At 36.3% G+C, this 19,150-nt stretch overlaps 1 protein-coding gene across 4 annotated transcripts in view; it reads left to right on the plus strand.

Annotated features, from left to right (window-relative positions):
- Nucleotides 1–19,150, plus strand: part of Aff2 (ALF transcription elongation factor 2) — a 450,392-nt gene that overhangs the window by 422,974 nt on the left and 8,268 nt on the right. For all 4 annotated transcript variants that reach the window (XM_034485864.2, XM_034485865.2, XM_076919068.1 and 1 more), the window contains exons 12-18: nt 3,638–3,857; nt 6,015–6,316; nt 6,979–7,042; nt 10,278–10,414; nt 13,832–13,903; nt 14,262–14,355; nt 16,513–16,565. In XM_034485864.2, coding sequence (XP_034341755.1) covers nt 3,638–3,857; nt 6,015–6,316; nt 6,979–7,042; nt 10,278–10,414; nt 13,832–13,903; nt 14,262–14,355; nt 16,513–16,565 — 942 coding nt within the window. The remainder of the gene's footprint in view (nt 1–3,637; nt 3,858–6,014; nt 6,317–6,978; nt 7,043–10,277; nt 10,415–13,831; nt 13,904–14,261; nt 14,356–16,512; nt 16,566–19,150) is intronic.

Consider the following 19,150-nt stretch of genomic DNA (forward strand, 5'->3'; position numbering starts at 1 on the left):
AAATATCAGAAAATACATATCATTTTAATGAGATCAATCTTTTGGCCAAGGTTCAGTCCTGATGATGACTAGACAATTTTCTTTCTCTTGATAGGATGATATTTTAAATGCCATTTCCTATTGTTAATACAAAGCTAGACTAGTCCTTGTATCCTGCCTCTACAGAGGTCAGGAGAATGACATGTTTGGGAAATTGTGCTCTACCCCCATGAAGGCCGTTCTGCATTGAGAAAAGCCTGGTAGAGATAGATATATTGATTCTAACAAACTGCCCATCCTCTCCCTCTTTCTCTGTGGCAAGTTTCCAAAATTAAGCAGGAAGAATCCTAGTCTTTTCGCCAGTCAAAGAACATCATCTTTCTCCAGAGAAGTCTAACCCTCTGTTTCTAGCATTATAACTGAGTCCTTTCTGTTTTATAAATATTACTTAACTAACAATCATGTCAGCTACTCGAGACATTCTGTCTGTGTAATTATTGTAATAAATTCATTCAACATTGGAGATTACTCCCATAAAAGCCCAGTTTTGGAGTCTATTAGCAGCCCAAAGCAGAGAGGCAATCTGGACAAGTGCTGCTAACAATTGATTTCACAGATTACTGTTTAACATCAGTGATACAGCATCAATCTGCCACAGATCAGATGTTGGAAAGAAGTTATCAGCTTGAATGTGTCTGGCTTCTTGTTTTGAAATGAAAGGTAGAAACAGACTCCTTATTGCTAGACCTGCTCCACATGGCAACATTTGATCCCTAAGATGCCTGCCCCTCACTCTGAACATCACTTACTATTTGTGACATATGTATGTAGTCTCTGGTGCAGTCTGTCTTTAAAATATCTATTAACATAGTTCTCAGAAAAAGAAACCCAGCAAAGCAACTGGAATCTCTTTTGCTGAGTGTAGACCAGATATATGAGGAAGCAGGGATCTTGATGCTCAAACATAGTCATTCCTGGAGGAAAGATAAAGTGGCACAGTGATGATACAATCCCTCCTTAGTTCCCAGACTGAGCCCAGTTCATATCACCTGCAGATAAAAGGCAGACCACAGTGTAGTGGACGAGTGCCACACCTTCAATGCTTTACTAAGCAACTTTGCCAGGTAATTGTTACTCCATTTTATGAAAAAGTCACTATCAAGAGTAAAGTAACTCTCGATTGAGAAAATGGTATTTCTAATGCACAGGCTTTGTATGCACTCTGTTCTTACAGTAAATGGGAAATTACTATTTCCCTGGGAGAATTTATCATTCAGATAGGGGCTTTGACATGCTCTTATGCTTGTCAGCACCAAGTCCTTGGAACTGAAGAAAATGAGGAAGATTGGTGCCTTAGGGGTCTTCTTTGGGGACCCCTCTTGCAATCTTTAACTGTTCCCTTGTTCTTCGACCCTTTGCTCTAAATCCTTAAAAATTTCCAAGAGAAAAATCCTTTATAAATGAATATGCTAAACCTGTGAAAATGCTATATCTGATTGTGACAACTGGATTTACCCCATCAACGCAAAGGAAGCTCTTTTGAGTAGTCTCTCGCCACATTTAGAACTTGACAAAGCCATAGCAATATTCTTTTGATCTATTGTCCTCTATCCTATAAAAGATGGACACAAATATGAAAAAATAATCTTGTAGGTGAAAACAATCACACTGAGCTTTCTTAGAAAAAAAAAAAAAAACCCTGGATGTCTTTTGTCAATGAAATTAGTAAATATCCAAAACCTCCATCTTGCTACTGGGTAGATAAAAAAGGTACTATGATACTGGTGCCTATTGCACCTATTGCAAGAATGGACTTTTTCTCCATTTATTAGGTCAGGTGAAAATGGGAAAGTACTGACATCCAATTTGTGATCAAGTACCTCTCAAAACCAGCTATTCACCCTGCAGTCCCCACTACCTCTTAGCCAGTTCAAGTAGGGGATGTGCTGGTTACAAATAATAGGAGAAACAACAATGGTTTTCTTGTGTGTGTGTGTGTGTGTGTGTGTGTGTGTGTGTGTGTGTGTGTATCATCAAAGGTCAGGTACCATTGTAATTATTATACTTTATGTGTTCTATTGTTGGAGGATATTCTTCATGGATAAGAGTCCTGATACATGGCTAAACCAGTTCCTAAGTGGCCAAGAGCACTTGTTGCTCTTGGAGGGGATCTGGGTTTGATTCCTAGCACCCACATAGTGACTTAGAGTCTCCTGTAGTAATTCTAGTTATAGGGAATCCAACACCCTCTTCTGACCTCCTTGGGCACCAGCAAATACATATGTGCAGGAAAAAATACTAATATACATAAGAGAAATCTAAAAAGCAAACCTGTTGGTCCATATGTTCACTGTCACTTTATATGGCATCACAACAGTAGTTAAATGGCTAATATTTCAAAGAAATTTTAAAAATAATTAGAAAATGTTTTATATTAATTTTAAGTCACTTAAGGTAATGGTAGAAATATTTTCACTTTTAAAAAGTTTCACTAAATGGCAATATAATAGAGCCACATGAATGAGACAAAAGATGAGGAAGAGGGCATGTATTACTATAATCAGCAAATATGTATCGCACAGTAAAGGGAAACAAGGAGCTTGCACTGATGTCTCTTTCAGGAAATTGGAACACCTGAATGCTTGTTCATCCTTGATTTGTTGCTCTGAGATACAGCAAATCTATATATCTAGACACTGACTGAAATTGACCAAGAGGAAAACATAAATTCTTGTTGACTTAATTTGCTATTGAAATTGCAGTCAATAATCATGAAAAGTAAATGGCTGCACAGTGTAATATTAGTTGTCCAAGAAAAGATTAAAATTCAAGTAATCTTCATTGATTAGCCCAAGACAGTAACTAAAATGAAAATCCATGACCCAATTACCATGTAAAGCAGTTAGCATAAGATTTTAGCTGTTTTGTTTTATTTGAAGTCTCAATCTGTTTGATGGTGCCCATTTAATGGGCAGATAAATCACTTTAAAAGCATGGGGGTACTTTTAGTACTGTATATGTCTCATGTCAATATCACCAAAGAATATTTTAAGTGGGTTTTTTGAAGTATATTACATCAGCACTTCAATATAACAATTTAAGGTGAATGGATGTTTACATCTTGGCATTGGCATACAGCATTTTTAAAGCCAATTTATAATGTTTTACACTAGTCTTTAGGGTGTAATTTATTTCTTAGTGTATATACATAGTATTTCTTTTAAATGTGGAATGTATTGTTTATTGTGCCATTTATTGCTGGACTGTTTGTTTAAGTCTTAGAAGAGAGTATCATGAAAAATAAAGGGGTTGAAGTCTACATTGTATTTTCTATAAAACAGCTACTTGACAATAATCTTGATAGGTTTCAGATATCACATTGTATCACTCTCATTAAGTATCTACATTTGTCACAGGATTCTGCTTCTCAGACAGAATGAGTCTTCGGGATGTATACATGTACATATATTCATATGTATGTAGCAAGATTCTTTCCAGTTTGTTCTATGTATCATTCTGTGTTTATATACATTATATTCAAACAGTAACAAATCATCCCGTTATGCATCACTTTAGCTTAAGAGACCATAATAATGATGAAACTTCCAAATCAAACTAGATGAAACTTTATGGCACCCTATACTTTTTGTTTCCACAGAAATTCATCCAGGAGAGCAAACAGGAAAAAAGAAGAAAAGCTGTTCCCTCCTGCACTTTCCCCACTGGCAGAGGACCCTCCACGTCGCAGAAATGTCAGTGGCAACAATGGGCTCTTCAATCAAGACAAAAACATCTCCATGGCTGGACAAATTACCTCTACCAAACCTAAAAGAAGTGAAGGCAAATTCTGTGCTACTTTCAAAGGGATATCCATAAATGTACGTATCTTAGAAGAAATACGATGTCAAGTAAAAATAAGTTAATGTAGTTCAACTGGTGTGACTTTCCCAAAGGAAGGTTACAAGGGCAGAATAGGCACAGAAGAACCAAGCATGTCTCTGTATAGAAATACTCAAACTCTCTATTATTTCAAAGTCGCTGGGTGTCCTCTGGTTCAATCTCTTCAGATCTTGAGGGTGGGAAAGGTGCTGCCATAATACTAAACACAGAAACTGTTATGTGGTAGGCACTGATCTTCTAAGCCAGTGGTTCTCAACCTTTCTAAAGCTTCAACACTTTTATGCAGTTTCTCATGTTGTGCTAATCCCTAACCATAAAATTATTTTTGTTGCTACGTCATAACTATAATTTTGCTGCTGTTCTGAGTCATAATGTAAATATCTGATATGCAGATGATCTTAGGTGATCCCTGTAAAAGAGGTCATGACCTACAGGCTGACAACCACTGTGCTAGTGAATGAAAGAAATAGGTGAAATCAAGGTTGCCCAATTCTAAATCAAGGTTCCCATTCTAAACAGGAATAGGAATCCCAAGTTGCTGCTTTCCACTATTCATATTTGCAAATGTGAATTGTTGGAAAAAATAGGATTGACTTTCTATGGTGGGTCTCCTTCTAAAAGGCACTATAATGTCTCTAAATGAAACAATTCTACAGTCTCTTTGAGTGTTCTGCACTACAACTCGATTAGCATTGATTATGGAATGATATAATGACAATATCCATACACAATGTCACTTCACTTTTAAAGCATAAGAATATGAGCTATTAAAATAATGAGTCACACCCTCACTAAAGTACATTAATGACCAATGTATATCCAACCTTGAATATGCATATAAACATGTAAGCATACATAATACATACCTTGATAAATGGAGATATATTACCCACATATATCCATTCTTCTGATATAGACGCATCTATTACTTAAAATATCTATGATGGATGGGGTGACATATTTATTATGTGTAATATAATCAATATCATAAACTCTTACACTCTCTTCTACTATAAAATCTTATAATTATCTTTGTGTACTGCCTAGCATATTGTCACAAACAATGAGGTATTATAAATAATAATACCTTGTATTATATTACATATAAGCAAATTTTATAAATTTTATTATGGTAAAGATAATGCTTCAACAAACTCCAGTCAGATACACAAGAAATAAAAACTTAGTAGGGAAATGTTATAAATATCAGTATAGTTTGTCCTGGAAATGCACCCTTCATGTTGTATAATATTTATGTGAGTTCTTTTTCTTTAACTTTGAAATGTAAATTTAATTTATTTTTAACTAATAGAAAAAGGCAAAATAGTACATGACTGTAATACATTATGTAATCATCAGGTACAAATACATAAAGCATTCAATGTATATTAATTTAAACATAGGTAGTGCTTCAAACATCCATCAAGTCTTTTGCAAAGGTAATTATCAACTAAAAAAATTAATTAATTAAATTAATGGCCTTCATGGTGGAATTTCTATATAAACATATGTCATGCTTTGATGTGGTTCACCCTGTTTTGTGTCAGATGCCCCTCTTCTCTCTGCCCTACCTTAATACTCTTCTTAATCACCAATAGTCCCTCTTTTATTTCAGGCCACTTTTCAAATAGTTTCTGCATATGAGAGAGACCATGGGGATGTTCTCTTTTTGTATGTGTTAATTAATTATTTGATTTATTTACATCTCAAATACTGCCCTCCTTTTTCCCTCCCTTTCCTCTCTCAAAACATATTTATTTGGAATCTGTTCATTTAAATAGATATCCCCTAGTGAAAAGCTGTATAGCATTAATTACTCTTCCTTGTAGAAGGGGCTTTAAGTCTCTATAGGATTAGGCACATCCTCTCCCACTGAAGCCAGACAAGGCCGTCCTCTGCTATATATGTGTCTGGGGCCTTGGACCAGCCAGTATGTGCTTTTGGTTTGTGGTCAGTCTCTAGGAGCTCCCAGAGGTCCAGGTTAGTTGACACTGTTGTTCTTCCTATGAGGTTGAGATCCCCTGCAGTTCCTTCATGCTTTGTTTCCTACTGTGCTTGACATTCAAAGCATTTGTGAAGAAATGGTTTAAAAAAGCCAGAACTAATGGAAGCTATTTGTCTTCCTTTTTTTCTAGGAGGGAGATGCTCCAAAAAAGGCTGCCTCTGCCACCGTTACTGTCGCCAATATGGCTATTGCCACTGCTACTGCCACTGCCACTGCTCCTGCCATTGTCACTGCCACTGTCACAGCTACTGCCACCACCACTGCCACAGCTACCACCACAACCACCACCACTACTATTTCTAGCATCACCCCTACAATCACTTCTGGCCTTATGGATAGCAGTCACCTGGAGATGACATCCTGGGCTGCACTGCCCCTCCTGTCCAGCAGTAGCACCAATGTCAGGAGACCCAAGCTTACTTTTGATGACTCGTATGTTGTCCCCAGATTATTTCAGACTCATTTTGGGAGTAGTGGTTGGGGGTGAGGGTAGGATGGATTTTCTAGAGTCATGTATGTGTCATGCCATATAAAACATTCACATCACCCCCTATAATGTTAAAAGAAAACCCATTCTATACACATAGCTTCATCAACAGTAATAAATATCCTTAGCCCACTTTAACCCTGGATCTTTTTACTGTTTTCTAAGGTAGATTCTCTCCTCTAGACTGTTTTCTTATTCATGACTTTAGTTATATAGAGAAATATATAGCTATGATTTATATAATGTTTTGGGCCATTGTAATGTCTGGGGTTAGAAAATATAAGTTTCTGTCCTAATAGGCTATTCTATATTTCAAAGTTCAGTTACAGTATCACTTCAAGGTTGGTATCAGTAATAATATATATATACGTATATATGTGTGTGTATATATATATACATGTATATATATATGTGTGTATATATATATGTGTGTATATATATATATGTATATATATGTGTGTGTATATATATATATATATATGTATATATATGCCTTTTTCAAGTCACCGTGTAGAAATGAATGAATAGTTAAAAATATTTATACTATACAGTTTATAAATGAAAAGATGAACTGCTGGTTTGTAAAAGAGCTTATTTCATTCTTTAGTGTTCACAATGCTGATTTTTACATGCAAGAGGCTAAGAAGCTGAAACACAAAGCTGATGCACTGGTAGGTTCCTTCTCATTGTCTCACTCTCTAAAGTACAATGTTTTAAACAAAAACAAGGAACATATTTTACAATTAGGGCAAAAAAGAAAAGGTATCACCACCCAGAGCTTTTTAAAGTATCTCTGCTCTTACATAGAGACATGAGGGCTTGGGAATTCTGTAGCATCATGACTTCCAAAGGTACTGGTTCTCGTGTTGTTATATCTTTGTCACATTTTTCCTTCTAGTGCAAGTTCAGAAGTTTACTCACATATGCCCTTGTCATAGACTTTTATGTAAATCGAAATGATTTTGAAAATACTCTGGATATGATAGAAGCTTCTTTTGGGTCACATAACCTAAATCTGGGGTGTGAAGGTGGAAGGTGACACTGAATGGGTCTCAAACTTTGATTTAGAAAAACCTAAGTCTCCTTAGAAAGCTCAGATTCTTGTTGCATTTGGTTCCATGCTCCTAGAGCAGGGCCAATAGCCAGGCTTTCCTCTACTGATCATAGGAAGACAAATGCTGTCATCTTGATTTCTAATGAAATAATTCCCATCTATCTCTCAGGATCTTGGTTGACTTAAACCAGTGATAAGCTGATTATATTGATATTTTTATCCTAATTGATCCTCCTAACAACAAGTCTTAACCACATGTTCCTCAGGCTACATCCAAAACCAATGAAATAAGAATTTACAGGACTGAGACCCAGCCATAATAACTAAAGATCCCCAACTGACTTCCAAATGCAACCATTTGAGAACCATGGTCCTAGAGGCAGTCTTAGAGTTAGGCTCCTCATCACTTTCTATATCTCAGAACAATTGGAAGTATCAGTTCAGTGTCATTACAAGGAGTAAAAATATCATGCTCAAGCTGTACATTATGCATCCTATCAGGCTCTGCACTGTAGCTAGTATATACCCAATATCAACTCCCTCTGCTCATTGTTTCTGTGTTGTTATTTCTCTGCTGTTCAAGTTGTCTTCCAATTTTCTGAACCTTTGTGTACTATGAATTTTCCCCTGGAAACAATTTTTCCATACCACTGCAGACAAAATTAACAAGGTAAGCTAGAGGATGCCTCTGAAGGCATCCAAGTGGATTTTGCCTATGATCACTGGATGATGGCCAGCAATTTAAAACTGCTGGGTGACAGTGTTGCTGACTGGAAGGCCAAAGGTTTTCTTCAAATGTTGTCAACTCTGTGACACTTAAGAAGTGTTCTGGAGCTTTTCTTCTTTAAAATCAAAGTGAAAAAGTATATGACTGTTCCTTTGACAAGGTGGTACACAGGATGGTAAAGAGACTGATCCCAGTAAGACCATGAAGGTGAAAATTTGAAGGACTTGGAAAAGCTCAAATGTACAGAGATCCCCCAAAATATGGTTGAGAAATAACATCACTGGCAACTGCTTCCATGGGGGCAAAAATTGATCTTTAGGATAAAGCAGAAAATTTCAGCTATTGCATAGAGCTGTAGCCCTTCAAAGCATTCACATAAGAGATACTCAATGTTTTGTGCTATTAAAACTTCATTGTTAGTATATAAAATGTCTTTAGAATATTTTGGAGGCATGCGATCATGGGGAATAAGGTTGAGACATATTCGAAAGGATAATATTTTCCTTGAGCTTTTATCTATCCTCCTGTTAGAAACATGTTTTTAAACCTCTCAATTTGTGAATGGAAATTAACTGGCATCATGGCTGTGTAATTGTCTTTCTAGATTTCAGTATCTTTTCCTTTTGAAAAAACATAGGTTACACCTTAATAATGTTTAATGATAACTCACCTTTAAAACCTAAGGTGTATAAATTAATTCCCAAAAGGGAAAGCGACTTGAAGTCTGAAGACATAAGGAAATTATCTAATAATACAAAATAGAAAGAAAGTAGTTTACATGCAAGCCTGAAGACACAAAGAAATCACTAAGACCAAGAGAAAGAAACTAGTTTACATAGTGTGTGTGTGTGTGTGTGTGTGTGTGTGTGTGTGTGTGTGTGTGTGTGTAGTGTGTGTATTGGTTTCTAGAAGAGAAAGTTGAATAAGTAGAAAATGGCAATTCTGTACAATGGCTTACAGAAATCACAGAATTTCCTCAGTACATAAAAGCTTAAGAACATTATTGTAAAGTCATTTACAATAAAAGATTCTTCATGACTTGCAACTAATCACTGTATAGTTGTATCTATTTCTTTTCCAGAGATAGCTCACTCTGCCATTTTGAAAGTTGAAATTTTCACAGTTGCATACACAATATTTTGATAAAAGGTATACAAAAATTAATATCGTTAAACAGGCATTATACTTGTTCTTTTACATAAAGTTCTTTATTGGTGGAATTCTTTTACATCCAACTGTCAAAAATTGAAAACGTAAAATCCTGTTATAAAATCCTCACTATGAAAGTGTCATATATAATATTCATTACACATGAAAAAGAAATCAGTATGACTAAGCCAGTTTAATCATGATCATTATAAGGGCTAAAACCTTTTGCAATAAAATCTTACTAAAGTAAAATATTTAACAGTGCTATATTTTTGAGATCATCTCAACCCATCATTTCCAATGAAAATGATGTGACTATTGTTGACTGTCATACTAGAACTTCTCCCTTTTCAATCTACTACTCTTTACATTAAAATGGGATTGATATCCTCATGACATTCTAAAGAAAGTAACAGACTATGAAGATAACAAAAACAGAGCTTAGTTGCAAGAGCTGACTTAATGACACTTCAATACCTGGCCAGTTCAGTATATTTATTGACTAGAAACTAGTCAAGGCATTCATTTAGATTGTAGGTATCCCAACAGTGATGGGAACATCAACAATGGTGCCATAATCAGTTTTGATGTCTTAGCCACATTTTCCTTTTCTCAGCCAGCCATAGTGTCAGGGCAATAGAACCTGAAATCAGCTCCTTTATCATTAATACCAATTTGTACACTGTCATCTCTCTGTATCAGGGTTGATGTGTCTCCATATCTCAGCTTGGACATCTGGAAAATCTAGTTCTGCATTGCAGAGACTGTCTCTTGCATTTTGTCATGCTTAGCAGCACCTCTGGTCTCTGTCTTCTAGGTGCCTCCTATCCCCTAGTGGTAACTACCCAAAATGTCTCTATGAAATAATAAGTGTTCCCTGAAACATGGGGGCAAAAATTACACGCAGCTGTAAATTGCTCCTTTATATGAAAGAGGGAAAAAAAGTATCAAGTTGACAGTCATTTTCCTATTTCAGTTTGAGAAATTTGGCAAAGCTGTGAATTATGCAGACGCAGCCTTGTCCTTCACTGAATGTGGCAATGCCATGGAACGTGATCCTCTGGAAGCAAAGTCTCCATATACCATGTATTCTGAGACTGTGGAGCTCCTCAGGTAAATGGCTTTCCTAGAGTCATATTTCTAAATTAACCTTAAACAGTTAGAAGCTGTTAATATTTTTTGCTTAACTATCATTTCCACAATTAATGTGTCCAAAAGTCACTGTAATTAGTTCCTGCCACTTTATTAATGCCATAGAATATTTATAATTGATGGACACTGTTTTATAAATTATCCCCTTCAGAGGTTATAATGTGAGTCTCATAATTTATAATATTCATAAAATTAAAATGAAGATGTCACAAAGTAAAGTATAATCATTTTATCATTTGCCATTGACATTCCTTTTCAAAACAAACTCATGCTCTCCAGATTTCTATTAAGACCCATGTTTTCTCTTTTTCCCATTTTTTTAATATACTTTACATCCTGATCACAGCCTTCCACCTGCCTCTCTTCCCAGTCCCTCCCTTACAAATCCCCCCACCCCACTGCAGGAGGAGAAGGAGAGTCCCGTTGGGTACCACTCCACCCTGGGGCATCTAGTCCCAGCAGGCCTAGGCACATTCTCTCCCACGGAGGCCCAACCAGACAATCCAAGTAGTGGAACAGGATCTATAGGCAGGCAATAGAGTCAGATGCAGCCCCCAAGAGCAAAGTTTTCTAAGGCCTTTCCTTTGGGTAATCATAAAAGGAAGGAGGCACTGGTAAGTTAGCTCTGTTGGGTAAAAGTTATGACCACCAAGACAGACAACTTTTATCCTAAGGGCCCACATCCAGAAAGGAAAGAATTGACTTGTGCAAGTTGTCTTATAACCTACAAACATGGACTGTTGTATACATACAACACTAAATAATTAAGAAAGAAAATTTTTTAATTGGAAGGGGGCATTTTTCTATCCCAAAGTCAATATTTAAGATCAAAGTTGTATAGCAAATATTAAACGAGTAATTTATTATATCATTGAACATTCAAAAATACTTTGTAGCCATTGACACATAATAACAATGAAGCCTAACAGTACCATAAAAATGTAGAATTATACTAATGTAAAATCAAGATCTGAGGCATAGCTCATTGGTAGATGTTTGCCTATCATGTGGGAGGCCCTGATTTTGATCTCTAGTACTTCAAACAAACTTAAATCATGCTACAGAATTATATATAAATTATAAAATGAAAAATGTATGTATGTATCTAAATTAAAGCAGAAGGAATTAAGATTGAAGTTGTAATTGTGAAAGTATAACATTATGGATGTTTTTCTTCTCCACAAATTTTGTCCATAAGCAGGGGCTATAGAGATGGTTTAACAGGTAAGGGTATTTGCTGCTCTTGCAAAAGATCCAGGTTCTATTCCCAGCACACACACACACACACACACACACACACACACACACACACACACACACAAACACACACACACCCCACAGGCTCACAGTTGCCTACATCTCCAGTTTTAGGAGTTTTAACACCCTCTCTCTTCTGGCCTCTGTATGCTTCATGAATGAAGCACATGGTGCACATAAGAATAACAGTTCTTAAAATTCATAAGGTAAAAACTAAATATTACTCTGTGGTAAAAGCATGAAATAGTATTTATTTCTTCCTTAATTGTGTATAAAATAATTCTTCACAACTTACAATTTTTATTACATGAGACATTAGTGCTCAAAGAAATGTATTTTAGTAGAACCTTGGTAAAAGGCAAGGAGAATTTTTTTTAAAATTCTCTCCGAAGTCAATATTCTAACCTTGATTTTGAGTCAATTATAGATTCAGGTACAGTACTAGGAACAAATACAAAGAATTACTGTGTACCCTTCACCAAATTTCTGCAATGGTAATATCCTCCATAGTTCAAGACCACTATCACAGCCAGGACACTGGCGTTGGCATGACCAAGGACATTCTTTTTTTTTTTTTTTTTTTTTTTTTTTTTTTTTAATTTCAGATTTTCCCCAATTTTGCAAGAACTCATTTCTGTACTCTTTGTATTTTTTTTAATGAGAGGAATTTCTTTTGGGAATAAAATGAGTTGAAACAAACTAGGTCTTGAGGCCCATTTCAGCAATTGAAATTCTACTATCTAGAAACTTTCAAATTAGGGGATGACTGTAATATGAATATAGTTTTTAGTAGTACAATATTATGTAGAAGAGATTTTTATTGCTCTCTTCCCAAAGACATGCTAGCTATAGAGAAAGAGTCCTATTTTTTTTACTTTAAATAATTATAGTTGTTCTGAGCCCTGGGAATCTGCAATAGAAATGTATTTGTGAAACAAGAATACACCACAATGACTTGACACTAGTAATCCAGTTGTTAAAAACAGTTAGACATATTACATTATAAAAACCCCACTTCTCACCATTGTAAAAACAGAAAACACCTGCATCAAGTATGTAAGTCCCATTGCTAAATACATTCACTCAACAGATTCTGAGAAGTTATCATGAAAGCAGGACAGATGACATTCTGAGGAGTATAAACTCTTGAGTCGGATGAGCCAGGCTCTGGTGCTCTGGAGAGGCTGCTGTAAGTAGCAAGTAAGAGGACACTACAAGCTCTGAATCACCTCCCATAAATGAGGGATAACCCAGGCAGCCTGCACATGCTCTTCACATTTTTTTCTGCCACAGTGAACTTGATTACTTATTCTCCTATAAGTACCTGTGAAATTGCATTAAATCTCAGACAATGATTTTATGCAATGAATTGATTTCTCAAGACTCTGAATGCTCAGAATGAGATGTGCTCAACCAGAAGGAAAAAAAAGAAAAAAAAAAGGAAAAGAGGACCATTTGATCTTTTATCACTGCAGCATAAAACAGTAACAATTAAAGAGGACAGGAAGGCAAAATATACAAGTCCCATAAAGCAAAGTTGCTTAAAACGCTGTTGAAATCAGCCCTCCTTTAATACACATATGTGCACACCCACACACGAATGTGAAGCATGTACACAGCATGAATGCATAAATGCATACTTTCTATAAGAACACATTCAAAACTTGAGCCACTGTAAAAGAGATTTTTACCTGATTGAAGTCTTCCTAGCCAACGTCAGACATAGTTCTTTATTATTGCTTCATCTGTCATAAAGTGAAATGAGACTGACATATTTACCCATCTTGCATATAAAACCAATAATATTGTTTACCTAGCAAGCTCATAAAAACAATATTTTGCCAGCCAGCATTTATATATAGCCAGAAACTTGTGGAAATTCCACAACATTATTCTAAAACATGAGTCCACAATTAAACTGGCTTTTGTAGAGTTCAGTTCTTGATGTCACATCAGGTTCCATTATGCTGTATGAGTAATCCTTTTGTATATGATTTTAGGAAAGGACCATTCTGCCCTCTGCCTTTAATGGAAAGGAGGGGAGCCTAAGTCATTTTTGACAATCAGAATTTTGAAAGGTAATCCAAATTCCACTAAAGTATTTCTTTATGTTTTTCAAAGGTATGCAATGAGACTGAAGAACTTTGCAAGCCCCTTGGCATCTGATGGGGACAAAAAGCTAGCAGTATTATGGTGAGTTGCACAGAGGCTACAAGGAAACTGCTGAAATGTTGCAGAGGGATGTGAACACTCCACATCAACTTAAGCAGCTTACCTCAGCTCATTATTCTGCCTTTCTGGTGAACTGCTAAAGGATAGCTAATGGATTTCTTCAGTTGCTGACTAAACATCTACTCCCCACACTGAAATTTATACCCTTATCAAAATGGGATATTAATAATTCCACCTTCATTTGTTAAGTGTTTTTATTTACACATGTTCCTCAATCTGAGATTAGACAAGTGACTACAAAATATGACTTTTTGTATTTAACAGTATATGGTCTTTATGAGGCACTGTCATTAATTTAATCCCTTTATCCTCCCCCTAGCTACCGATGCTTGTCACTTCTCTATTTGAGGATGTTTAAACTGAAGAAGGACCATGCTATGAAGTACTCCAGATCATTGATGGAATATTTTAAGGTAATTCTTCTTTTGTATGATTCATAGGTAAATGGTGACCAAAACCCTAATGAAAAATGCTGGGCATGTAAACCAGATGTCAGACAACTAAGAGAAGAAAGATACTGCCATAAGCCTAACCTCTTTTCCTTCTGCTGGCCACACAGCCTTCTGATTCCTAAGAAAGAAGGTACACAGTAGTACAAATGGCCTATGGTAGCCTTTTGATTGCAATTAGGGGAGATGGAGGTGATCATACCTTGTATCCACAGTCTCATTTAAAAATCAAGCCAAAAAGTACTTTAGCTGTGACAGAAGTCACCATGGCCATATTGGACGCCTGTTCATGTCCCTCCTTGGTGTACCATTGGTTCAGTTGAAGGAATTTGATTGCATTAATTACCAAAGAAAATAAATGGATGAAGTCATCCTCTAGAGAGTTGAGGTTTTGGGGTTTGGCTTGTTCTGTTTTAGTTTACAAATGAACAAGAAAGGTAACTACAAAATACAATACTAGTATTTGAAAATGAACCAACATAAAATCCAAGCAGTAGTCTGGTACTAGGCTTAGCTACTCTATGTTCTAATATAGCTTCAGTCTACTAATACTGGCTATAACTTAAAATTGAGATAGTTCACTGCTCCTTTCTTTAGGCCTGACCTTAGAGAAAAATTACTTTTTGCAAGTATGTAAGACCACTTGGCCACATTGCACCTAGCGTTGTCTGAGGTGAATCGCACCATGACCTTGTAGCAAGTAGCCGTGAATACCAGTGTATGTCTGCATGATGACACTGTGATTCATCTGGAATTATGAACCAGATTTCCAGTTACTACGTGGTATGGATGTAATGCCATAAAGCTAGTACTCATGTGGGCGAAAAGGGATCCTATCCAACAGCTTCTCAGTTCTTTCTTACAGTGTACTGTAGAAAGGTGGATTTTGAATTTCACTGAACTTCTAAAATCCCTAGAGGGCCCCCCAAAAAGAAACAAACAAGCAAGCAAGCAAGCAACAAAAACTAAAGTGTCAAGTCCTATTTCCCCAAACAAGTGTCCTTGGCTAAGGTCTGAGAATGCACATTTCTAACAACTTTCCAAGTAATTCTCATGCTGCTGGCCTTGTCATTTCGCTGATAGCTACTGTTCTAATAGCTGTCCTCTGTGCCTTGTGAGGAAATTGCAAAACATCAAACAGATGCTAAGTAACCTGTGAATGTGTTGCACTCATTTAAGTTTAAAACTGAATCAAGTCTTCAGAATACACACTGTCCATGACACCAGGGCAGCATTGAATTCTCACTAACTCTAGCAAATGCTGACTCTCTTTTCAAATGTCCCTCTTGCAAGAGGGGCTGGATTGGAGACCAGAGGGTCGTAGAAGACTACTAGCTTGGCTACAATTGCCAAGAGAAGACTTGACTCATATTGGGGTTACAGTCAGCTGGATCCCTGTCCTGTCATGCTATATGCTGAAAAAACCCAAAACTTAACCAAAACAGAAACAAAACAAAACAAACAAACCAAAACCAACCAAACAAACAAACAAAAGAAGCCGATAGTATAAATCAGTCAGATTCTGTCAGAGAAACAAGAGAATGTTTTGAATTCCAACTTCTTTTGCAATGCAGCCCCAGACTAGTTGCATTGCTAAACAGAGAAAACAACCAGCCATGAGAATTTGCATGTAATGACTGCAAATCACAACGAGTCCTGAAAACAAACAAGCAAACAAAATGTATTATTTGATTCTGACATCTTCCTTAGATATCAGACATAAACAGTCAAACCTGTAGCCCATGGGAAAAGTTTGCAAGTAATGCTAAAGGTGAAAGAAAAACTTACTTGTTCTCCAAAGGGCTTGTTTTGCAGAATAAATTTCAGATGAGGATAATTAAACCACTTCTTGGAGAACTGAGTCTGATTTCACTGGGCCTTTTAGTGTATAAGATCTTTCATCAAGTGACTTTCACGGTCCTGATTGGAGCCCACTAATTATCCTAACCAGCTATTTTCATCGAGTGTGCGTCGTGGTATGCTGATGCGCACATACATCCTAGCTCTGCATCCCGAAATGTTGCAATCAATATTAATGTACTCTAAATCACACTTACATCTGTTTCTGAATTAATAAACACAAAATAGATGTCCTTATTTCCCTCTCTTGCTCTCTTTCAGCAAAATGCTTCAAAAGTTGCTCAGATACCATCTCCTTGGGTAGGCAATGGAAAGTAAGTACGCTACCAAAAATTGCTTTTTCATGAAAATGAATGATTGGATAGACCCCACATATTTTGCATTGATTGCTCAAGAGTGAAGGACGATTTCAAGACTCCAGTCATTTTTCTGCACACAGAATTCTAGTCATGTTTCAGCTGATGGAAAACCAGAAAAGTTTTAAATGATGTGGTTCCTTAAAGATCTATAAGCTAAATTACGTCCATAAAATATTTGCAAATGAGATAGAAAGTAACATACCATTTCTGGAAGGTGGGATAAAGTTAAATCCACTGCAATGATTTGTCAGTGATTCCCATGGTAATGAAAAGTCAATGAAATATTCATTGATATATGGTAAGTGATGTTTAATAAAACCAAGTGCATAATAAAGCTAAAAATGTGAAGGTACTTAGCCAATTATCTGGGCATTCACGGAGATTTTTATACCAGTACTAAAACACCTTGACCTAAATAGAAAACGATGTGCTCTGGTGCTGGTGTAAGACCTCATGGATGGACCCAGACTTCCATCCTTATTTAGAGTCCTGTTGGCTTAGGGTCCCCCCTAGACTTCAGAACACTACAAAGAGTCTGCAGGAGACTCTTGGCATAGAACTGAGGCCACTCTCCTTCTAGATTTGCCCTTCTCCCTTTGAAATAAAAGGGGCCAAGTTTTATGCTAACTGGGGGCCATGGAGGAGATGATCCTTACAGAGAGCAACTATGAACCTCACTCTGTCTCCATAATTTGCATTTGCTAACTTTCCTGACTAGCCATGGCACCTCTGGTTTCAAAAGTATCCCATATCTTCCAGGCTCATTTCCTTTCTGTATAGGAAGAAAAAGAAGATGTCAGTGGACACATTCCCAATAAACCTGTTATAGCTGGTTTTTATTCCAATTTTTATCATCTCTGATCAAAATAACTTCCTCATGAGTAGAATAGCCTGACTGTCACTATAAATATCTACAAAGTGTACTCCAAAAGCATGAACTCTACTCTGAGATCATAAAACCATTCAGAGAGAGGGAACAAATCCATTAAGAACTACACATTAGATCAATTACTGTGCTGAAAGAAAGCACCACTTCGATGGTTGAATTAGGTCTTACTCTTACACTGACAAACAAAAGGGAAGACGGTTTCTCTCTATGGAAGTTTAAAAAATAAAAATAACTATTGAAAGGCCCAGAGAACGCTATTTTCTCTGAGCACAGAATAAAGAAAGAGCAAGGTCAGGTAAGCAGCTAGTAAAAAATCATTGGGAATAATATATATATATATATATATATATATATATATATATTATTATATGTGTGTGTATACATATGTGTATGTTTGCATGTGTATATGTATGTATGTATGCATGTATTAAGTTTAGAAATGGAAGAGCTCAAGCACACTTGAAGCTTGTGAGGTCACACTAAAATCCTCATGTCATGCTTCTCAAGCAGCTTCAGTCTAAAGAAAGTACCCTTCCTTAGGCTGACAGCCATGCTGTGCTGTGCTATGGTATGGTGTGGGGTGGAGTGAGGTGGGCAGTGTGTGTGTGTGTGTGTGTGTGTGTGTGTGTGTGTGTGTGTGTGTGTGTGCGTGCACGCGTGTGTACTTCTAAATGAAATTTCAGATTGTTTTTCAATTTCTATGAGGAATTTAGTTGGAATCTCAGTGCAGATTACATTGTTCTTAAATTACTTCTGGGAGGATGGCCATTTTTACAATATTAACCATACCAATCCATAAATATAGGAGGTCATTCTGTCTTTTTGTTTCTTCTTCAATTTCTTTGTTCAATGTCTTAATATTTGTATTATATTATATTATATTATATTATATTATATTATGATTAATCTCATGGAAGAAGCTAAAAGGAGAAAAATGTCAAAAATTGGCTGGGACGAGACAGGAAACAATGGCACAATTGTGAATAAGCCATGGAATATCTGAAATAAGATTTTTGAGCAAAAAGAAATGGGAAGAAGTGTGTGCCCCATGAAGTCAAGGGAGCAATGTGATGATCTGATACATATATAAAATATTTAATAATCAAATCTGGATAATCAGAATGCCATGTTCCTAAATATATACTTCCTATATGTGCTGGTAATTTTATGATTCCTCTCTTTATGAAACATACAGTAAGTTCATAAAAATTGTACTTGCCCCACTGTGTGTAGAACAGTCCAACTTATTCCTCCTATGTAAATAACTGGATTTTGGACTAGTTTTCAAATTATCCCATCTTCTCCTTCTTAGCCTGTACTAACCATGATTCTCCTCACTGTGTCTATAAACTTGCTTTTTTAAGCTTCCATGTTTTAAAAAACCCACATAAAGCAAAGCAACATGTGTTCATTGGTTTTCCTTGAGATTTACAGATATGATAGTAAACATTGTAGGAAAATAAGGCCTATCAAGTAGAAGCGCCGTGCTTGGTGGTACATGGCAATTTTGTGCTTAGATGGGTTTAGAATTCTGGCATCTTAGGATTCTAGCACCCACAGTTTCTTTTTCAATACGTATCTCCTGGCATGTTATAATCTCTGGAGATTACAAATAAGAATGTGTGAATTTCTAGCTATAAACTAACATTTA

This window comes from Arvicanthis niloticus, chromosome X (assembly GCF_011762505.2).
Source record: "Arvicanthis niloticus isolate mArvNil1 chromosome X, mArvNil1.pat.X, whole genome shotgun sequence".
In the NCBI taxonomy this organism is placed as follows: domain Eukaryota; kingdom Metazoa; phylum Chordata; class Mammalia; order Rodentia; family Muridae; genus Arvicanthis; species Arvicanthis niloticus.